At 34.0% G+C, this 24,919-nt stretch overlaps 1 protein-coding gene across 2 annotated transcripts in view; it reads right to left on the bottom strand.

The window, feature by feature from the left end:
• LOC118192014 (hemocytin-like) overlaps window positions 1-24,919 on the bottom strand; it is a 342,722-nt gene that overhangs the window by 97,995 nt on the left and 219,808 nt on the right. For both annotated transcript variants that reach the window (XM_085819309.1, XM_085819312.1), the window contains exons 46-50: window positions 21,830-21,968; window positions 16,518-16,577; window positions 6,801-6,900; window positions 4,187-4,308; window positions 1,777-1,877 (exon numbers count right to left, since the gene is read on the bottom strand). In XM_085819309.1, the coding sequence (XP_085675435.1) occupies window positions 1,777-1,877; window positions 4,187-4,308; window positions 6,801-6,900; window positions 16,518-16,577; window positions 21,830-21,968 (522 nt within the window). The remainder of the gene's footprint in view (window positions 1-1,776; window positions 1,878-4,186; window positions 4,309-6,800; window positions 6,901-16,517; window positions 16,578-21,829; window positions 21,969-24,919) is intronic.

Here is a 24,919-nt window from a genome sequence, read left to right as displayed (position 1 = left end):
CGTGGCTCCATAAAGTGAGAGGTTGTTGTAATTCGCCAGTGATTCCTTGGTAAATTTAAATGTGCCGTAAGTGATCTTGGGATAGAACTGAGGTCTGCGGCGTAGAAACCAAAAATGAAGCCGCGAAGGAAAAGGGCAGTTCGGCTTGTGCTATTGGCATTTGCATCTGATTCCTAAAGAAAATTTTCAAATCCACAGAATTTAAATGCTTTATTTAGAAACTATACAGAAATAATTAAACAATTACGACGTTTGGGGTTTGAAGCCGAAAACAACGGCTAGCAACATAGTTTTGCTAACAACTTGTTTGTCATGGTTCTTCATTGATATGGAGAAAGGACATTGGATATTGGACAAGATTTTCAATATCTTCCTGTTTTGGAAAATAGACTGTTGAACTGAAACTTTATCTAGTGTATCAGTAGTGTTATAATTAGCAGAATGTATTGTACAACACATACTACTGTCGAATGAACCGTATAACTATGTAATAACGCACTATGCAAAGGAGGATGAAATCTGTAGCCGCTATTATATAATGCTGTTGTTGAAAAGACAGATAAAATACTTCAGATTGGTAGACCAGCTCTACTGTTCACGCAAAAATGTGAGAAATATTGGACAAGGATTTAGAATGCTATAGAACACCCAAATGTAAACTATAACGTGCTCCTCGAATGCTTCCTTGTCAATTTGCTGTTGAAATCAGTCAGTATCTTCTTGTATGACAAAAAATTTTAAAAATATTACGTTTTAAAAGGTAAATACACACAGAATTAAAAACATAAAAATTTTGAGTAACGATTTGAGCAACTAATGTACCCTAGGATATGACAAACTGCTCAGAAAAAACGACAAATCCTCTTTAAATTTAAATTCGCATATGCGATTAAATATTTTAAGATTTCTTTGTTGTTTAAATTCCTCACACAATAGCAAACTCTACATTTGCGAGGTTGCATACAATGCTTTTCACATATCACTTCAGTATAAGATCTTTCAATATCTAGTTTATTAATAAGGTGGAGCCGAAGTTATACGAAATTTCTGGAAGTTTGGAAAACTTCTGGCTTTCTTCCTAATAAAAACTTATAGGTCACCCTGTTAGTATGATGATAGGGAAGTCGGTTGTCATAGCCCGGGCTCGAATCCCGAAGAAAGCATGGTTGTTTGTAATAAGTTATCCGAAAGTCCTTTCGAAAGGTTGGTGGAAGGGGACGAGGGGTGAAAAACTCTCGGATTTAGATTCTCCTAGATATTCTATTTCAAAGATGGGCGAGTTCATACTGTCACTTATAGTGTCTAAGCCTAAGACAACGATTTGAGGAGCTTTGATTTCTTAAAAACGATTAGTTCATGAACTTGATTTGATGCCACTATCAAACCACTGAAATAAATCTCAACAACAGAAACCTACATTAACAAGCTTCGCCACTGCTGACAAGTCAATAAGAGTCGCCTTCAATAATATTTATCAAGAAGACAATGATATTTGTCTTCTTCCACCACTTAGTAAAAAACTAGTTTGAGTTTTAGTAGTTTACTTCAGTATATTCTAATCTGGATTCGCTCGCTAATTATTTTAACGGAATCAGCAAACTTTTTGAAGTTTATACTAGGATTCAACTATTCTTTAACATCTTTTGAACGATTGCTTGAAGCAACAAAATACATTCAATCAAATCAATAACTGCGAAATACCCATGTTAATATTGTCAACTAATTGTAAGCATCCATAACATCCAAGAATAACGATAATTAAAAACAATTCATTACCTTATCTTTTGTATCCATTTCATAAGCGTCTATCCAAGTATAGTTGTCAAGACTGTATTGCACTGTGTAACTGATGACCCACATATTGGCATCTTCCCGACCTATTTAAAAAATTAAAGAAGGGTGTGATCACATTGGACATTTTACACTTACCCATTAAATGGAAACAGAGAATGTATTAAAAAAATCAAATACAACATTCAGTATAGTTTTTTCCTAAACCTTGACAAAAAGTATTCATTCCTTAGGAAGAAGACCTATATCAGATCGCCCACGAAATCAATAAAACTCTATTCAAAATCTGTGTAAATCAGTTTGTATGAGATCGCGAAAGTCCAACATACCATTGCACAGAAAAACATAACACTTTCATTTTATTAGACGTAAACCGACAGAATTAGCTTCAAAGAGGGGATAAGCTTTTATAATTATGAATTACTCAACTAAAACCAAGAGGCATCTATTTCAAGTAAAATTCAGAATACAATAAACGATAAGTTACTCTTATTTTGTAAATTAATATTGCCTTCGCAGTTATAATATTTCTTTTATGGTTAGTCAAGTTTCATACTAATAATTACTAGTTAATTTCGTGTTATAAGATTATAGTTTGATGATATTAAAAGTAAATAAAAGAGCATCCATATAAGGACGAGGCAAGTTTGAGATTTATAAAAGTTCTTATTTATATATGAGACTATCGTTTAGTTCTTTTCCGATAAGCACATTTGAATTGACGCTAAAATTCGTTTTGGCTTATCTTATGAAGATTTTCTATAGCTCTCTTCATAGACGCTAATTATATTTCTTTAGAAATTGACTTCAGTAGTTGAAGGAAGATTCCCTTGAACCAAGTGATGTTTGAGGCATCTTCTTTTTCTTTTTTTTCCATCATTACAGTGTTTGATTTTAATGAATCTCAAAAATCTTTCAAAACCTTTAATTTGGAGTGAATTGGGATGCTTTATTCCATTTAGTCTCAAACTCAATTTTCTGGTTGTTCAGTTAGTTCACAACATCTTTCGTATAGTAATGGCTGGTAGCTAATAGAATATTTTCATTTTGATAATGTTACTTGATGAAAGGCATCAGACCTTTTTGAATGCAAAATTAATTAAATCAATCGAATCATTTAGGGTTCCCTGGGGGTAGGTAAGAAACATTGACATGAATAGAGCATCATCCGGCTTTTTTTTTTGTTTTGTTTTGTTTTTTTTGTTTTTTGAAGTGCACAGAAATAAAGTCATGGAATGTTGAATGATAATAGTAATTACCATTTGTCAAATTAGGATAAAATGCAACTTATTATATATGATGAGTTCGTTCGAACTTCTGGATAGAATCCATTGCTTATAAATTTTGAGATAAATTTGCTTGCTCGAATTTCTTGATAGTTTCTAATTTCACAGCCATAGTTTTTATATCAGATTTTAAACTCAGATATTTCTTAATTTGAAAACCAGTTTACTTTCATAAACATTTATGCCATAGGTGGTACTGTTGAAAAGCGAGTAAATCACATTCGTGTAAGATTAAGCGAATTCAAAATGACTCTGCATATAAATAAATAGGAATTCAAGTTAAATAAGCTTTAATAAAACATACTTATTTAAAAGAAAATTATGTAATAAAAACGTAGTTTTCGTACTCATCTACATAAAATAATATTAAAATAAATGTTCTATATAAAATTCAGTCATTTTGAAGCCGATGATTTCATAAAATTTAATAAACTCTCGTGACGACTCAATGACTTTTTAGCACATGAAACTTCTTCATAAAAGCTATTAATATTTTTTTCGTTTCTTGCATCAGCTACAGCGCTTTCCTCGTTTAGAGTTCATGTTTTCCGAAATATGTTACTGTTTTATAATTGAGCTCCGAGACCTGGCATTTTCATGTGATGTCATGGTCGATATGGCTGTGAGGAGTTAACTTCTGAAGTAATGACTTCCTCACGCATTTCTGTAAGATTATCGACTGTCAGCTCTCTGCTGTGCTAGTTCAACAGTTCTCGACGTCACCGTTATCAATTTCCATACCTAATTGACAACTTCTGTTACATGAGCAATCTGAATAATTTCTTGCGTTGCTCTCGACGTGCTTCTGAAAAAGTATTGGCTAAAGTTCTACAAATTTATATTTGCTCTTGAAGAAGAGAAACATGTATCTAATCGCTCTCAATAGAGTTTTTATTCAAAATCTACGCCACCTCATCTCCAGATGCTCTCAAACATGTTTTAATGAAACCTACCGACAGATGCGATAATCGACGTTTGGAAAATCGAGGCTTTGCAATGCTGTTTTATGATGAAGCAGAGTTGAATTATATTGTAACTGATGCTTTTTTACAACTAAAAGACCAAACAGACAGGCAGCTAAACAAATGAAAACACATACATAATCTGACCTTGGGTTGTAATTCCTGTGAGATTTCTTTCTCCGTAAAAATCAATGAGAACGACTGGCTTGTAATCGTATAAGGCAGGGACCCATCCTCCAGTACGTTCACCATCTGCATGCGTATTCAACCTGCAAAAACGGAAAAATATTAGATATTTTGCAAGGAAATTGTGTGGAAAGAATGATGATATTTAATCAGTTTTTCATTTCGTTGGGAAAACTAATTTGTGAGCATTGAAGATACAGAGTATTTTGCATGACATCCAAGAAAATCGATCCAGCAAAATTTTCTGGAAGAATAAAGCAACTCGAAATTGAAGGCTTTGATGATAATGAGTTCTAATCAGGAGACGATTAGAAATGCTCATCAGACTGTTAAATAGATTTATTTAAATAATCATACATATTCCTTTTCCAATGTTGTTCAATGTTTGCGAAGGGTCTTACTTAATAAGTAGGAAGAATTCAGCTGCTCTTTATTTTTCCTAACGCGTTTGGTCGTTGTATAAGTAGGATCATTTTTAAAGCTATTAAACCTCACAGACACTGGTGATTACCATGTTCTCTCTGCGATGTTTTATAGATACTTCTATTCTTGTCCCAGCTATCAGCGGTACAGGATGAATATTTCATCCGCTCTCACTTCAGTCATTGAGTCCACGACGCTCAAGACCAGGATCCTCGTAGGGAAACAGAAAAGCCGGCTACAATCTTCGGAGCCCTACAAGAGACTACATCAACTAATTAGAATTATCAGTTCTTGCTGCAGACTGAATAACTGTTGCAAATATGAATGAGTGTACAAAACCATTCGTCCTCATTAAGGGTCTAGAGTTCCTCACTTTGTAAATTCTAAGTAACTGTTGGAAGTGAAGAATCTTAAGAACTGATAAGCGAATATTCGCTTGAGTTTGTGTGACAGGAAACAACAAGGTTGGAGGGTAAACTAACCCTTTATTATTCCAACTAAATTTTGGCCCCTTAATGTTAATAGACTGCACAGTTCTTAAGGCTCTAAAGTACGGATGAGCGTGATAATAGCTTACTAGAGAGTAGCCTAAAAAAGGCGAACGCGTGCAGATAGAATACCCGGTATCTCTCTAAGACCAAAGAACTTCGCGGTTAAATACTACTCTTCTTCATTATGTATTCAGACGTGATTCTAAAACTACGTTCTGGCCGAAAGTAGTAAGTTGAAGTTAAGAATTGACAGGAAAGGAACGTTAACTCAAAATATAACTGTTAATAAAATTAACATAATCTTTACAAGGGATTAAAGAATTTTATAAAATTTCATTGCTTGCTTATGCAGAAAAGAACGAATGATCGCTAAAACTCTAGCTTCACTTAAAATTCTAAAGGTAAGAATGATTTTTTTCTTGACTAAAAATTTATATATATATTAAAAAAAACCCTCTGTTAATTTCCCCAAAAGACGAAATTCGATTGATAGACCAGAAAAAAGACAATATAGTAATTCAAATCACTCGCTAAGCTTACTCCCAGTCATTAAAAATCCATGAGGTCTTTAAAGAAAAACCGCTAGAATGTTAAACACGCACTATTCAAGAGTTGCAATTTATAGAAATGACTCAAGCTTTAAAAAAGCTAAGAAATTCCTAGAGTTTTTCATCTTATGTTAGATGGTTTTAATACTTGCTCTACGTTTTTGCATGGCAAACCTTGGAATGATATTCAATGCCCTGTTAAATTCTCTGATTCATGTATGGAATTACCGATGCTACGGTTTGATGGAAAGTGCTTAGCTTTCCTGGCCTTCGAGAAGCTTCATTTTATACCGATGGACTTGCTTTTTTAAAGCTGAGCAAACAGGGTCTGTTTGCTTGCTTATCTTAGGTTGTTTTCATATTTATTCCATCTGACGCATGGAAAACCACGAAATGATTTTCGATGTCTTAAGCTCTCTGATTCATGTATGGTATCATCATTGCTATTTGATGGAGAACGTTTAATCTTCCTGTCCTTCCAGAAGCTTCAGTTTTGCATTTCTTTTTTTTTTTTCAGAACTATGCCAGCTTAGCTTAGAAAACTTTAATATTTGCTCCAATTAGTGCATGGAAAACCTCGAAGGGATATTCAATGGCCTATTAGGTACTCTGATTCATATCAGATTATTGATAGGAAGAGTTAGACAATTTTAATGCCTCAGTTTTATAAGGAGGACTTGTTTTTGATGAGGTAAGACAAAAAAAATTTATGTAATGAAAAATATACTTATGCCAGAGGCGTGTAACAGCACCGATAGAATATAGTTTCGAGATTATCTGTCGTTCGACAAATGAAGCCGATAGTAAGGTGGAAATATCAGATCCCATGTGAACATTTGAATAAATTCGGTGTTTAAATGCTTGAGCTATCGGTTATTATAATCCCTAATATTCTTTGTCGATGACTTTACGTTATAATTTGTTAAGTACCTTTAAAGGATGCGTTGGATTTAGGTGATTTTCCCCCCATCTACTATCTATAGTAGTAAGCAAGTAATCAAAATGTATCAAGGAACATAAAATGCTTTATTCTTTCTAATAATATTAAAGCAAGGGAAAGTACTCTTAAACAAGGAAAAGCTTTTACGGGTAAAAGTTGAGTGTGCTACAAACCTAATTCTAGATACTCCAGTTCCTGGTCCATTCGTGGACGAAACGGTGATTAGTGTTTCTGGTAGTTCTCCATTCTCGAACCCCATGGGATCGGTGCATCCTATAAATAAAAAAATTTCAACTGAAGAAAGAACCTGAAGTGCGTTTTAATTTTTTCCCACCATGAAATATTCATATATAGTTACGGTTATATAAAAGACAAAGTATCATTAAGGCAGACTGCATACAGTGTTCATTTATAAAAACAATTATAAATTAACCCATAAACCGCCAAAACTACAAGGAAAAGAAACAAGGAATGTTTCTTTTCTTACGAAAATAATAACAAATATTAAATTAAGCATTTATAACATAAATTTACATTGAAAATAAAAAAAAATGCTCTTACCTGGGGTAAAAGCGAGTGTTGCGTTCGCGCAACGTCAGCGGAATAAGACTACAGATGTTTTAGTGAGTAGGATTGTACTCGTGTGATGTTTCTTTTGAGTGGAGCGCAGGATTACGTTTTATTACATTTTAGTTGTATAACGTTTTATAAATCTACAAATCACTTTACTTGTAATTAATTTAATATTAAAATATACATTGTATTTCTTTTACAAATACAGATTATTTCATTTGAAAGATTCAAGCATGAAAAGCTTGATTACGATCATGATGTAAAGCTACATTACATACTTTGCATCTATAAGCAGTCTGGCTATGGTACTCTTTAGAACAAAGTCTTTTGTTATCAACGGACTTTACGATAAAATGTCTACCATCTCCATGCAATGTGTTTTGAATGTTGAATTTACTAGGTCTTCCTGTTGCTGATCTATTTCTGGCTAGTTCTACACTCTCAATAGGAGTTTGCAAAAGAAATAATGCATTCTCGCGTCTGAAATCTAAAAGATACTTTATATTTCCAGTAGTAAAAAGTGGTGATATTTAGTAAGTTTAGATAGACATAACTAACAGTTCCTTTTTTATCCACTTCAAGATTTCAGTCTTCTGAATTTTAAACTTTTTAGTATGACTATAACGGCTTTTAGAAGGCTGAAACTTACTTCTTACGTGAATTTAAACTTCCCCGGCAGTATAATTTGGCAAAATATCCTTATCATTATTTAAAATATTGCCATTCCTTTCTTCTTCGTCACTAGCCTCTGCAATTTCTGGGGAGCAACAACAGTCTCAGTTTCATTCTGGTCATTATTAACATTATCATCATCTGTTTCTTCATAAAAAAATCTTTGAAGAGCTTCTTCTAATGTAAGATACCTCGTTCTAGGCATCTTTAAAAAACCAGAACATGAACAAGAACATCGAAAGGAATGAGTGAAAAAGGAGATTGACTACCCGTTTCCTGCTGACTTTGCGTCAACGCAACACCTGTTTTCCCTCCCTTCCCAACACAAATATAAACATCTGACTGATGTAATGTTCTGATAAACGGTGACCTTGACTAAAACTAGATCACTCATAAAGACGGCGATTCTTTCGTTAAATATTTTCAGCAAAAATACCTGGTCGAAAATTTTGCTTAAATTTTGCTTAAAGTATGAGATTAATTATTATAAACAAAATGATTGTTGAAGGCAAATATTTTTTTACGCAAATAATCTTCATAATATTCCCTACACAAAATCATCTGCTGGTATAAAATATCTTAGGTAGTTATACTTATATACTCATTTACTTTGACCGTTGCATCAACGCAACACCAGCGGTTAATGGGTTAACCGACACATTTCCATTGCAAAGTCAGCAATTATAATAGTAAACTTCTAATTATGCTTTGCATTTATCATGTACATTTATTGAAACCAAAGATTAAGAATAAAATAATTGTTTAGTAACCTTTAAAGTCATTAAAGAAGGCGAAAAGAAGACATTAAAGAAACGTAAAAAAACATTAAAGAAATATAACATTACTTCAATATGATAAATCTTTGTGTATCATCTATTTTACTAACTCAGGAGTAATTTTTATTGTTCTCTAATTGACAAAGAATTTTCTTCTTGCCAATCACCCATTGTATCAATGTGCCCTAATGACTCTTGGAAAAGTTTCAGAGTTAACTTTTGTTACAAGTCTTCTAAATCGGCGGCAATCTTTGCAGTGCTAATTTTTGGATTTTCTTTTATTAGATAAATTTCATTTCAAAAGCTAAATATCGGGTTTTTTCGTGTTACTTTAATCAGTGCATTTTTAACAGCTTCGTGCATTTTCCATAGTACTAATACATCAAGAATAATTAAACGCTTTGCAATAAGGATTGAATATTTTAAATACCTTTACTATTTTTAAAATCAAGAATAGTTAAATTTCACACAGAATTTATCATTAGTAGTGGGAAACGGACAGTTCAGCGACAGGAGGCGGTGCGCGGTGCAAATTCAGAGGCGGTGCAAGCGGAGGCGCAGCAGATAAATAGGAATGTTTCGGGATTCTTGATTTAGGGGATAAAACCGGGTTTCGAACCTGTAACAAAAGGAGTTCACAGGGTAGTACTACGATTGATTGCTTTAGAGGACTACCCCATGATCTCTAGTCGCTTATTGGCAAGAAAAAGATTAAAAATAAATTATATTTTTTTAGGATTGTCCCCACCACCACCCGGTGCAGTTAATTGCACCTCGACAATCCCGAAAATTTAGAACAGAAAAACTTATGCATAACCTTATGTAAGCTTTCCATAAGTTTTTCAAAAGGCCGAACTGTAACACTATACTAAAATACCTATAGTGTTATGAAAACTTAAAATTAAAGAAAAAAATAAATGTACTTAATATCATTAAGCATTAAATTAAAAAAGATTATATACACAGAACTCCATTAAATGTAAAAAATTATGAAAACTAAATGAATAAATACGTTAAAACTGAATATATAAATTGCATTAAATATGAAAGATAATTAGACCCATACAAAAGTAAAAATTAAGAAAAATCATTAAAATACCTTAAATTTAATGTATACAAGTTAAATATGCCAAATATCATTAAACTTTACATGAACTACGCTAAATAATCTCAAATTACGAAGAAGAAAATTAAATGTAATAGATTAAATACATAAAAAAATTAAATGGTATAATGCCCATAAGCATAGCTGTTCACACTATCTAATAGCTAGCGCTTATCGTCATAGGGCGACAATGTCACTTTGTTGACTTATAGTTGACCATAGTGAATAGTCTATGACTCTCACTACCAATTAGATACTGCATATCTCGCGATCGTGTCTCATTGAACAGACATTCTTTGTAGTTTATATGCTTAATATGCTTTCTTAACACCGTTCTGCTCACCCCTTTCGCCGTTTTCTTCTCTCCACAGGGAGTCAGCAAAGAATACATTTTAGCTTTTAGTCCGACGAACTCGTAAACAGGTGCTCCATTCAATTCGTCTTTAAAGCAGCCAATTCTCTTTTTATTCTTCTCGCTGTAGAGAGGGTGCTCCTTCGGATACTCGGACGTATCATACAAATCTAAATGTCGACTCATATGCTTATAAACGTCCTCTGTTTGCACAGAATAAGTCAATGAATCTGTGTCGGTGAAAAAGAGTTCAGCTTTCGATCCGTAGTTTTGCTTCATGTGTTCGTAATGAAACTTATACATGTGCAGCTTGCTCAGTTCCAAAATAGCAAAACCCACATAAATAGGCCGATTCAATGTAATGGCATTTTTCATACGTTGAGTGCCTACTAAACCTTCATCAAAGATTCTAAATTCCTTGAAAGATGGAGTCGCGACGAGTCTTTGCGCGTTTCGCACGTTATTGACAATTTGGATATCCACCCTATTTCGTACGTTTTCCATTGTTTTGCCATACACTGAATTATTCATCAATTTGAAAATTTTTTTTTGAAATGTGGTATTCACTTTTTTTTCTTTCTTCGGTATTAAATTCAATATATTGCGATAACCAAGGCTTCTGTAAAAAGTTTAAGATTTTATACACTTTGGTTAATTTTAAACCTTTTCCCAAATAATATTTCAAATTTCTATAATGAAGCACATAATTTTGCTTCTTTTTCAAATTAGTCACTAATTTCTGTATTTTTCCTGGGTTTTTTCGTCCATCCTTCTGCAATAAAGAGACTGAATAGGGGGATAACTCTTCAGTGGTTATACAGCACTTCTCCGGAGCTAAAGGATAATCATTGTGTAAGTCATGCAGTTCCTGAGGGTATGCCATATCCACTTCTAAAATATAGCCGACAGCTCCATCTTCAGGGGATGATAAAATGGCTTCTATATCAATGACAGAGGGTGAGATCCATTGAAATCCTCCATAAGGCAAGGGTTGAGACACAGCCCATCCATATAAATTATTTGTATCCAGATATATAATGTAACTGGATGGTTTGCCTGGATCATAATGGGGTAAATATTTATTGTTAGCTTCTGCCCATCGGTGAGATATCATGGGAATACCTCCACGAATACCTCTTTCGATGAACAGGTGCATGTCCAGATCTGTCAGAAGCTCTAATTGAATTCTAGTCATTTTTAAACACGCCTGCCACGCTAGCCCCGGTGACGTCATAACGTGAGCACAGTCCAACTCATAATTTTTCATACGTAAATTTCGAAAGTTTTCAAACACATCTGTTAAAAGAAGAACATCCGATTTAACATACAAATTGTGATAGTCTCCTAAAGTACGGAGTTTAAAAGTCTCCCATACATTTAATGCATGGGAGTAATCTTCATCAGAAATGTGTTCCTCACCGAAAACACTGTAAAATTCCTCTTTCGGTGGTAAACATGTTTCTTCAAATTTTTTGAAGGATGACATATACTCATAAGGATACACGCCCTTGCGGCGTGGCAGTTGACATTCTTCCTTTCCAAAATGTTTTCTTAAAATATGAAAATTTTCGTCCTTCATGTTGTTCACCAGCTTTTGCAAGGAGGTATTCAAAAATTGGAAGCTGTCTACAAATTGTAGACTTACTTTATCCTCCCTATTGGCTAACGAGAAGGATATGTACTTCTCCATACTCGTTGCGATTACTTTTACTTCGTGATCTTTCACGTTTTTTAGCCCTTAAGGATATGATGAGCATCGTAATTCTTCAGATTATGAAAAATCACAGGGATGCACTTTTTCAATTGAGAATGTAATTGTAATTGGAGTGCAGAGCCCCTCGGTATTGCCCAGTAATATGGCAGTGATCTCTCACTCTATCTTTCCCCAACGCGTTTGTAACAATGTAACAATGAGTCGCTGAGAGAAAGTTTTATTTGTCTTTTTCAGTGAAAATCATGGAAGCGACATGCGTCAGCTGCCCGACCAGTTCTTTTTTCACTTGAATGAGGGATTGCACAAAATGTTCCGCGGCATTTTCCGGCATACACTCGCTGGTTTCAAAGCGGTGCTGTCAGGGCCAATCAGTACATAAGCATAGCCACACGGCTGGTGTTGTGCAATTTTGTTGGTAAAGGAAACAATTTCACACTGCTGCGCACTGTCCATTGGCACAATTACAGATTCAAAGTCCGCATACACAATAAAGGGGACGCGATGTTGAAACTGAATGTTTGTTAAGGAAAGTATATTTTCTCCTTCTTCCGGCATTTTCACGTGTTGAACAGAATGCTCGGCGCAATATTTTAAATGCTCCTTTAACGTCTCTTCCTTCTGAAAGCGGTGGAGGCATCGATAGCAGATATGATAAGAACCATCATGTTTACTGACGTCTCCTAGAAGACGCCACATGTTCCGAATCAGGCAGTAATGCTGCTTATCTTCTTCGCTGATCAGGAGCAAATTAATACAGTCCTCATTCGTATGTTTAGATACGTGCAGGGGGAACACTTCTTCGTCTTCATAACCGAACACATTTATTCGCAGATTATATAGCTTTTCTAAATACGCAATTTTATGCAGAGGAACAGGGCAAGTGACGTTTTCCAACTGAATGCTCGATTCGTGAGGCTTGTAGTGAGAAAGGCGGTGAGGATTATTTTCTCGTGAAATATTCATTTTGTGGGCGATTAGACACCACACAAAGCATTTATCGTCCTTATAATTTTGAATATTTAAGATGGCCTTGGCAGAGGGATGTAACTGCTACCCGGAAAGACCTCATAACGAGCCACATTTAATTCAAATTTGTTAATTTTCTCCAAGACCCACCCTGATCTGTTTTTCAAAAATTCTTCAAAGTTATTTTTTATTTTTTCAAAGGCCTCTTCGACTTGAGGCTCGACATCGTGCGTATTTAAGAGGCGGGCACATTTACTTCGGAAATAGGGGCTAGCATATTCTTTCTCACCATCCCCATTATCACGACTCATCAAAACATTGATGACCCCGTACCATTTTAAGCTGCGATGGGCACTTAAATTTTGTTGCAATGTTTCATTTAACAGAGCTCTCAAATATCCGAAAAATACGTCTACATCTTTACTGTGTTCTGCGTTGGGGAATATGGTTTCCGTCGAGAAAATATCTCGAACACGGGTCGTTTTGACCCGTTTCGAAGCGCTGGCAGAAGGATCCGCATTACGGCGTTTTTCATGGGTTCTTGTAAAACTGTGTTCTACACGAATGTGGTGTAACAGATCGCTATGTCTATTAAATATTTGAGAGCACTCTGCACAGACAAAAGATCTTAAATGAGACAATTCGTGACGTCTCAAATTATCAGCTCGCGTAAATTTCATCGAACAGGTTGCACAATTCAAAGAAGCACTTTCATGGGTTTTCTTATGCCGATCCAAATCACTGCCGCGAGTGAATGACTTTTCACACATATCACAAAAAGGATTTTTCCCCTGAATGAGTTCTTAAGGTGACGAATCAAGCTCCGTCTTACCGTAAACCCTTTACCACAAGTGGGACACACCTGAGAAAGAAACAAAGAGGTATTCGTGGAGGTATTTCCATGATATCTCACCGATGGGCAGAAGCTAACAATAAATATTTACCCCATTATGATCCAGGCAAACCATCCAGTTACATTATATATCTGGATACAAATAATTTATATGGATGGGCTGTATCTCAACCCTTGCTTATGGAGGATTTCAATGGATCTCACCCTCTGTCATTGATATAGAAGCCATTTTATCATCCCCTGAAGATGGAGCTGTCGGCTATATTTTAGAAGTGGATATGGCATACCTTTAGCTCCGGAGAAGTGCTGTATAACCACTGAAGAGTTATCCCCCTATTCAGTCTCTTTATTGCAGAAGGATGGACGAAAAAACCCAGGAAAAATACAGAAATTAGTGACTAATTTGAAAAAGAAGCGAAATTATGTGCTTCATTATAGAAATTTGAAATATTATTTGGGAAAAGGTTTAAAATTAACCAAAGTGTATAAAATCTTAAAATTTTTACAGAAGCCTTGGTTATCGCAATATATTGAATTTAATACCGAAGAAAGAAAAAAAAGTGAATACCACATTTCAAAAAAAAAAGTTTCAAATTGATGAATAATTCAGTGTATGGCAAAACAATGGAAAACGTACGAAATAGGGTGTATATCCAAATTGTCAATAACGTGCGAAAGGCGCAAAGACTCGTCGCGGCTCCATCTTTCAAGGAATTTAGAATCTTTGATGAAGGTTTAGTAGGCATTCAACGTATGAAAAATGCCATTACATTGAATCGGCCTATTTATGTGGGTTTTGCTATTTTGGAACTGAGCAAGCTGCACATGTATAAGTTTCATTACGAACACATGAAGCAAAACTACGGATCGAAAGCTGAACTCTTTTTCACCGACACAGATTCATTGACTTATTCTGTGCAAACAGAGGACGTTTATAAGGATATGAGTCGACATTTAGATTTGTATGATACGTCCGAGTATCCGAAGGAGCACCCTCTCTACAGCGAGAAGAATAAAAAGAGAATTGGCTGCTTTAAAGACGAATTGAATGGAGCACCTGTTTACGAGTTCGTCGGACTAAAAGCTAAAATGTATTCTTTGCTGACTCCCTGTGGAGAGAAGAAAACGGCGAAAGGGGTGAGCAGAACGGTGTTAAGAAAGCATATTAAGCATATAAACTACAAAGAATGTCTGTTCAATGAGACACGATCGCGAGATATGCAGTATCTAATTGGTAGTGAGAGTCATAGACTATTCACTATGGTCAACTATAAGTCAACAAAGTGACATTGTCGCCCTATGACGATAAGCGCTAGCTATTAGATAGTGTGAACAGCTATGCTTATGGGCATTATACCATTTAATTTTTTTATGTATTTAATCTATTACATTTAATTTTCTTCTTCGTAATTTGAGATTATTTAGCGTAGTTCATGTAAAGTTTAATGATATTTGGCATATTTAACTTGTATACATTAAATTTAAGGTATTTTAATGATTTTTCTTAATTTTTACTTTTGTATGGGTCTAATTATCTTTCATATTTAATGCAATTTATATATTCAGTTTTAACGTATTTATTCATTTAGTTTTCATAATTTTTTACATTTAATGGAGTTCTGTGTATATAATCTTTTTTAATTTAATGCTTAATGATATTAAGTACATTTATTTTTTTCTTTAATTTTAAGTTTTCATAACACTATAGGTATTTTAGTATAGTGTTACATTTCGGCCTCTTGAAAAACTTATGGAAAGCTTACATAAAGTTATGCATAAGTTTTTCTGTTCTAAATTTTCGGGATTGTCGAGGTGCAATTAACTGCACCGGGTGGTGGTGGGGACAATCCTAAAAAAATATAATTTATTTTAAATCTTTTTCTTGCCAATAAGCGACTAGAGATCATGGGGTAGTGCTCTAAAGCAATCAATCGTAGTACTACCCTGTGAACTCCTTTTGTTACAGGTTCGAAACCCGGTTTTATCCCCTAAATCAAGAATCCCGAAACATTCCTACTTATCTGCTGCGCCTCCGCTTGCACCGCCTCTGAATTTGCACCGCGAACCGCCTCCTGTCGCTGAACTGTCCTTTTCCCACTACTATCATTAATTTGTAGCGTCTTTCCATATGCATTTCAGATATGGAAGTGCTAATATATTTTGATTAGCAAGTGATAAATTCCAAATACAGACATGCAATTCATGTGATGTATTTTTATTTAAAAGAATGACAAGAAGCACTGTCCCCCAAAAATACTTTAACGAAACATTCGAGTCTCCGAATTATCAAGTGATTCACTGTTATAGTTCTAGAATAAATTATTTTATTTCAAAGAGTATTGCGACGATATTTATTTTGTAACAAGCATGTCTGAAAATAGAGAAAAAATAATAAGAAATCTGAATGAGTGTTTCAATATTTAGTGCAAAAGCTATGCTAATAAATTCCAAAAATACAAGTGTCCGAAAACTCGGTATAGAGTATATATTTAATTATGCGAAGTTCCGGCGGAATTAATGGATACATGGTCATTCTCAGTAGCTAATTTTTAACTTCTCAACATTCATTTATTAGTTACATCTAAGAAAGTTTTGAAAAGTTATAATACATAATAAAATGTAAACTGGTATGTGCTCGAAGCTGCGTGAAAAAAAATTGGATGAATGAGCCTTATTTCTTGTTTACATCAGAAGGCAATACTACTTTAAAAAAATGCAACTGACAAGAAGAAGCAAAACCCGTTTCTAACAAGGTTTGTAAAAAGAAAAGAATTAAGAAGCATACTTTATTGTATTTTAACGAGTTCTTATTTTGTTATCACATACAAGTTTAAAAATAATTTTAAGATGCATAACATTCAAGTTATCCACGATCTTACCTTCTAAAGTGGGAGGTTCTGTTGGTTCAGTAATATTCGCTTTGACTTCCTCCTCCGGGACTGAAATAAAACACATTATGATCATTTTACACGATTGGAAGGCATTTACAGAGGGTGTTCCCACATTTTATAGAATGATTTCGATAAAGAATTAAAAAAAAAAAAAAAATGGAATAAAAATTTCTGTCAACTGCTCATTATTTTAAATGAGAAATATCGTCTATTCTTTTTAAATTAGTCTTTTTTCAAAATGTCATATGTAAACAAACCGTGAATGAAAGCATATGTTTTAGCGCCTTCCGAAGAGAAATATTCCTGTTGCATAATTCAAAAACATGGTGAAATGCATTGTGTTAATATTTCGAAGTGCAAAATGAGCAACGTTATTAATTGAAAAAGGGGAAACTATCCATCATTACTTTATAGATATTTTGGGAAGCAGGCAAGATGAAAAATGAACAACGCCTTCGCCGAGAATAGAATCGCAGACGTCTGGATACCGGCCCAGTGTGCACACCACGAAGGCACGCTAAGAAGGTGGTAGAAATGGCTTATAACTTTTACTCGGAAAGAAGACTCCAAACGTTTACCCGGAAAAAAGATATGTACTGTTTCTAATGTTTCGAAAGTTAAATCGTTGCTAACAAGAGAAACTCCGACAAAGCAGAAATCAGTTGCAAAATCTTCAAATACATTTGTAGCAATGACAATAAATAACATAATAAACCAAGACTTACAGCTTAAGAAAGTTAAAAAGCATAACTTTCACCAGATTTTGCCGGGGTATACGGCTCAACCCAGAGGAAATTGTAGAATCTTATATGAAAGTATTTATAGAGAAGAGATAAATCGAAATAATCGTAACCCTTGATGAAGCATGGGTTTACCTAAATAACCCTAACAAAGAAAGCTCTATTTATTATCGAAAGCGAAGAGAACAAAAATGTAGAAACGTGATTCCATCAATGCAAAGAAAGTTTCGGTAAGGGGTTTGTGACTGCCGCAAAATTCTCTTAGAGTGTGAAATTTAAAAAAAAGAAGAATGGAAAAATTGTGAAAAACAACTCAGCGTACTCTCAAGAGAAAGGTTTACTTCCGATATTCATAGAATCTTTGCGTATCATCTATTTTAAGAAGTCAAGCGTAATTTTATTGTTCTCTAATTGACAAAGAATTTACGCCATTTTGTTCCAGTGACTTTCAAAGAGTGAAACTTTCTCAAGACAAAGCAATAAGTCATACTTCGAAAAGTAACACTGCATTCCTTGACAAAATGAAGACTGATACAGATACTGTATATATATATATGTATATATATATATATATATATATATATATATATACACCTTTACAATATATTTCATCTATGGACTATTATGTGCCTTTGATCTCTCGAAAAGAGCTCTTAGCGCAAACACACCACGATGGAGCGACTCTGGACAGTAAAGGTAAGGAATGGAAATCAATACCCCTGGAAATTTTTTGAAAAGCCCTTCTATCACAGAAGACATGATGCAGATTTACAGTTGGGAGAAAAAAAGTATTGTCGATCGACCATTTAAAAAAAATACTCTTTACATTTTATTAACTAAAGGTCCCGAAATCGTTCTAAAAATGTTCTCACACCTTCTGTATATTAATGTATTATTTGAAAGTAGAACATTTTGCTAAACAAAGAATTTTATACAAAAATTATACGTCGCACACGAGGTTTCAAGGAGTACACTGTTATAACAATTAGAATTTCAGTACTGAATAAAAACTGAAACGTAATCGTATTCGTAAAAGTGAAGAATACAAACGTGCTGAAAACCAGAGTAATACAATTAACTTTTGTGTTCCTTTATGTTATTATGAGAAGCAAATTAAACTGAATGGAAGATTGCACAGAGATTCGCAAACTGTTCTAATGGACTGAAAAATTATTAGAAAGAATCATCAGACGTTTTGCAGTGTTTAAAAGACAAAGGGGGTATCCAAAAATAACTGGAATTATTTATGTGCAATTACATCATACTTTACACTTACATATTATAGTCCTCTTCAAAGTATTATTCACCAGCACTTTTCTCAACGTTTTGACCACTAGCGGAAAGATGAAGAGCGTTTTGGAACACTCGATATGGAATTGAAGGCAAAGAGTTTATTCTCTTGTACTTCCTCCAAATTACTAAATTGCTTGTTTTATCCAATAAACTACTTTTTGAGAGCTTTCTGTATCCGCGGAAAGAGAAAAAAAGGCGCACCAACAAGATTTGGTTAAGAAGACAAAAGCACCAAGTTGTTCTCTAAAAATTACCAGGTGAAATTTCTTAAGAAATCTGATCAATTGTCTTTCGACAATCTTTATTAACAACTTCGTGTTTTTCAAAGTTTTCCTCATTTGTATTTTTTAACGGATGACCATGTTCTAACATTTTCATTCGATATCTGAACACCTCATCTTCTAAGTACGGAAAACCTTGGCTATACTTGCGATTTACTAATAGCATCAAAACTTTTCCTAATCATAATCACTGTCTCAGCTGCAGTTTTTCCTCAACAAAAAATCAAAATTTCACTCTTATTCTTTGTTCTTTGTGATCGCACATCAGAAAAGTCGCAGGACCATGCAAGCAGGAACTCATATAATTCAACATCGAAAACGAATAATCTGATTGATGTTATTTGGAAAATAGGAGCCATATGTCCAGCTAATAAGGCCTGAACTAACAAGGCTTAATGGCACGAGCTGCAATTACGAAATGTAGTGTTGCCATTCCGGTTATTCTTGGATACCATTCCGTAAATTCAGAAGCAATTCTTTTTGATTTTGGTATTTTCCCTCGCAGAAGTTCTATCTACAAAATGATGTAAATTACATACCAGGAAGAAAGCGCTCTGACTGAAACAGTTATTTAAGAGATCTTCACTTTCATTATATTATTGCCGTCTTTGTTTTCTTCTGTTCCGTCTCTGCCAGTTTAGATCTGAGCGAAGATGTTGACTGGTAACTGTTAATTTTTAAAATCAGAGTGTTAATTAATATTAATTTTGAACAGCTCAGGGGATCACCTACAAATCAAGTTAATTTCGCATTAGAACTTTCGATGTTGATATTGTGTGTGATCTGCTGGTTTTAGAGGTAGCGGCTGGCCGATAAGGGCCTGAGCAGGTTAGATTACAATCATCGAACTGTAAACCGCCAACTCTGTCAGTCCTGCAGACGATGATAATATTCAAACAATCGAATCGTGCAGGGGGATTCTGAAGTTAAGATTCTATATAACATGCAAAATATCACACCGCAAATGCGTCCATGTTACTTCGCAGAAACATGGCGGAGATCCGTTAATAAAGATGATATTGCCTCGCGTATCCCCCTCTCTTTTTGGCTAATTGTATCCTCTGAAAATAGTTAAGTAAAATTGTGCGAGGGGAAAAGTATGCTATTCTTTCAATTTCCGAAGAATGCGGTTACAGTAAGAACATAATAAATGAAAAACATCATAGATAAAATACTGGTAATTAGCGCAATATTATTTCTTTAAAATTAAACCCCACTTTCCAATAAGAATATATAGGTATATTAACATTATAATATCAGACGTATATTCAGCTGATACATGATGTTAATTTATCTAAGGTAACGTATTCGGCTCATCCTGGGCTGAAGCCCTAGGACCACCTCACATGAATGAGTTTTGACAACAGTTCTCATCAGAGACATCGGAAGAAGGAAAGAGAAAGGAAGCTAACAAAAGACCTGTATTTCGGAAGATCGAAGACATTTGCAGTGGATAAGACTACATTGAGCTGGAACGTAAATAATAGAAGTAAGATGATATGTTTGGATAAGAACTCTTGCCACGTTCGCATAGCTTAACGAAGATCCTGCGCAAAATGCGTCTAATAAGTGCAATGGAAAAACACTTGAATGAAACGCTAATTCAAAAATGTAAATTTAAATTGAATAGATTGAAGAAAAATAACCCAGAAAATACAATTTACTAATAAACTAGCCCCCAGAGGGAAAAACTATGTGCTACAGTCAAAGAAGAAAATTATGGGAATATTTTTAAACTTTTCAGAGCATAGACCTGAAAAGCTGGAGGGAAACGTTCGCAGGGCAATATGGTATTTTTTCACCATGCTGTGTAACATTCGTTATGCATATGGCTGAAATACTCATAAAATTAGCCCTTATAAGGTCCACACTTACTTTTGTTTCCTAAAATTGAAAGAAATGCAAATTTCATGAAATTAAAAATTTAATAGGTTCTTAAATTGATTAATAAGCAATTAGGTTCTTAATTCCATTAAATTTAAATTTATCCCAGTTAATGCTATCATTTGCATTTATTTATTTTTACTTATTTGCATTTATTTTCATATTTAAAAACATTTTAGTGGCGCCATCCAATAAATCAATAGGCTAACTAAAAGGGGTGGATCTCGAGCTACTTCCTTCAAATTCTACATTAGATCTAGTAGCAGTTTCTGTTAAATTGCTCTGAATTTCAATACACTCTAAATCGTACTAATAAGTTTTTGCTGTTTAATATTTAACTAGTTCTAGTGTGACCAATTATTAGCTTCGTATATGAAAAACTCTATTATGCGAATTTACGTACCAAAGCAATATAAGGTAGGAAGTTATAGTTTTATCTCCTCGCAGTTCTTTTATTCATGTTAGGAATTTTCTTATTTCATAATCAGCAGATAAGAATAAGAAAAATTCAAACAGCTGTTTTTTTGGACAGCAGTATATTTTAAAAATTTAGCTAATATAATAATGTTGAGAGTTTTAGAAAAAAGGTATTCAGAGCTAGCATTTGCTACATTTTCACCTAAAGAGGGCACCTGTGTCTAGCTGTAAATTAGATTTTTTACATTTGACATTAAGTTCATCAGTAATTATTTTCTTAATATATATATATATATATATATATATATATATATATATATAAAGTATAAAGTGTTGTAGTCTCACCGATAAATAACACAGAAAGATTAATCTGTAACAGAACCAGGAGTTTGATGACAAAGATGTTAGCTACTATATTTATAATTAAAATTTAAAAAAAAAATCAACCAGTATATTTAATTTCGAAATTTGCAATTTTTGACGTCAATTCCAATTTGCCTGGAGGGATCGGTTAATTAAGTGAGGATAATTGGGGGAAATAAGTTTAAATGAACCGCAACAAAAAAGAAATGTGTATAATTTAATAGGCAGTACAAGGAAGACATGTCGTGTCCACAGCAGATTTTTTTCCCGCCAAATAATATGAACACACTAAACAGAAAGAAACAGAATTAAACAGACTTACAGCATCCCAAAATCTCTAACCGCATAGAAATCCAGTTCTCCCATGCGACAGGATTGATTCGAATGAACTGTGCTTTAACTGGTTGAGGGAAATAGACGATGCTCACAGAGTTGCTGTCGTAATTCCCAGGAAATATCGCCTATGAAAAAGAAAAGAAAACATTACTAGGTATCATACTGCAGACTTTCTTTGTTTGGTCTCGTTTTGCCCGATCAAATTACAATACTTACTTTTCCACTAATCAGATTTCTGGACCAGAAAAATAACAATAAAAATTCTGAGAACGCGTAAGTTGCATTGAAACCGCAATGTAAATTCCATGACTCTGTCTCCTCAGATTTAAACTAAGTACTATTACTTTATTTAATGAGTTATCACTATTATAAAAATATATTGATAAGGAAAAGGTTAAATCTTGGGTATCAGCAAAAATCACAATAGAGAACAAATGGTTAGAAATATTTACTCATTTTGAAACAAACACTGTTCCATACAATAATGCACTAAAAATTGTGGAATACGTGCTGTCCTTACCATGAACTAATGCTGCGAGTGAACGCGTTTTTTCTACGGTAAATAAAGTGTGGACATCAGAAAAATAACAATTTTAAGTCTTGACTCTTTGAAAGCCATTTAACAAATTCTTCCGAAAAATTTCATGACCTTTTAGACGACAGCATTTTACTAAAAAAACTTCACTCATATGAGAAATATGCAAAAGAATAAAATAATACTCTACATAATTTTTTATTATTTACGTATGTATGTATTAATTTTTAATTGTGTATGTATGCATTAATTTTATATTTTATAATGTATTACATTTGTAATTTATACTTATGTAGAAATTAAAAAAATACATTACGATATTATTTTTGCTATCTATGACAGTTTCAGTTGCTCCATAGAGACCAAATTTTTAATCAAGAATCTTCCGGTGAATGGTGTCCCGCTTTACCAATGTTAAAATCTGGTCACTTTATACTAGACCCGCGAATCCGATTAAACGAGAATGCCATTGGTAGAGTTTAGCGTGTCAGACCCATTTGGTATTGTAGCTTCGCACAGGATAACTGAATTTGTAACCAGTTAACATATTTTAACATTTCAGAAAGTGCTAGTGCTTTGCCAAGGGGATTAAATGTTTTCGTGTTGTATTACTAGTACCAGAGGAGCTGTTAGTCCCGACACTCACTTTTTGCCGGTATTCCTTTTGTGTGTGAATCACATTTCGAATTGTTGCCATGTAATGCTATCATCTCTACATATAATAAAAGAAAGAGTCTGTGTGAGTGTCTTTCGTTCGCGCTGCACGTAAGCTAATAGATCCACGGCTACGAAATTTGGTACATAGGTGCATCTAGACAAGAGCCAGTGCACCTCGAAGAGATTTTTTCGAAATTCGAATTAGAATTTTTTTTATTTTATGTTTTGTGACGAAATCGCGTCATTTTGAGACATAATAGGCTATAGGAAAACGATATTTTACTCTACACACTCCATTTTCACATCGTCATGAAACGTAGGCACTTAGCTATTTTACGAACTTAAAATAAATTTCGTGTTTCAATAAATCGATTAAATACGAATTTATTTAACAAAGGGAGCTTAACACTTTTTCAACGGGATTTTTTCTAAAGAAGTTTATTTTTAAAAATGTACAGTTTATTTTTCTTTGATTTTTGGACACGTTAAACTTCCATCCTTGCGACTGCTTTTACAAAAAGAATGTTGGAAAAATGATATTTTGTATTTTATAAAAGTTTTTAAATGAAGCTTCCGAGTACACTTCTCACATTTCACATCTTTAAAAATGTGATTTTGGCAACAATTTTCCTGTCTTATTGTTGTTGATAGATTTTTGATGAAATCCTATGATTTTGAATAGTTTCGTTCTTTTAGAAATATGGGTTTGGCAACAATTTTTCATCGTATTTCTTATGTCGCTGTTTTTAAGAGATTGGTATATTTCATTGTTATATATATAGAGAGAGAGAAAGAGAGAGAGAGAGAGAGAGAGAAAAGCTGGCATTAGCCTTACCAATTTTTAAATAATTAGTTTTGGATAATGAAATTTTCTGCTTAAAGCCTATTAGAGGGCAGATGATGGATGGCTAATTCAGATTATCTAATGTAAAAATTGTATAAATGTAAATGTACAGTTAATTCTTCTTCAAACATTTACTTTCCTCCAAAGTTTTTGGCACTCTAATACTATTATGTAATAGTTTTAAATTACTTAGAAGGCCAGACTCTGCTTTTATTAACAAAATCGGGCCTTTTCATTTTTCATAGTAGCTTGACAGCCCTCTAGCTTGAAGAATGACGACTTTTATTAACAGATGATTATTTTCCAATTTACACTTTCTTTCTGTGGCCAAAAATAAGTAATTTTAGCTGAATTAGCCATTTTCACTTATTTTTAACAGCTTTGTTCTTCCTACAACTTGACTGACGCCATTTTGAGTTTTTCCGTGTTTTTTCTCATTTGTCACCCCCTTCTGTAAAAAAGAGGGGGACCGGCCAACTTTCTCTCTCCTTTTGGAAAACTTTTTCAAAAATATTCAACATGTTGCAAATCCTGTGCTGCATATGCTACCTGTATATGATCCTGCAGTCGCCTCATCTAGGAAGAGACCGAGATCGGTTCTCAACCCGGATTATGCTGCAAACCCATTTAAACGGGCAAGGTATGCTCACACTGACATGCATGTGAATAATTACTTCTCGCATGGAGGTAGGAAAGGGAGGAGGGGCCATTCCGCGCTAGAAGTGATGCACTGCTTTGAAGCTTCGGTCACCAGACGGGGTGTTCTTTGTTTACATTCAGAAGCTCGCTTGACAAGATTCTGATAGTATTTCGACACACGACAGTTCCATAGAAATCGAAAAAGAGACACTCTCGCATGAAAGAAACATTCATAGTGTGATGGATAATAGCAATTTGTATAGTTTACTGACATTTACTCAAAAAACACATCTTGGTTATTTTTCGATAACTAACAACAGCGATTTTGAGTATGAATTTGTTTTATAAAATTCTAAGCTGTTGCACTACAAAAATATAGATTTTAAGAAAATTGCTAAAAG

The sequence above is a fragment of the Stegodyphus dumicola genome, chromosome 1 (assembly GCF_044657685.1).
Source record: "Stegodyphus dumicola isolate Sdum_Otavi_A_Nest chromosome 1, ASM4465768v1".
NCBI lineage: Eukaryota > Metazoa > Arthropoda > Arachnida > Araneae > Eresidae > Stegodyphus > Stegodyphus dumicola.
The sequence above is the reverse complement of the archived record's forward strand: the minus strand, read 5'-3'. Positions and strand labels throughout refer to the sequence as shown.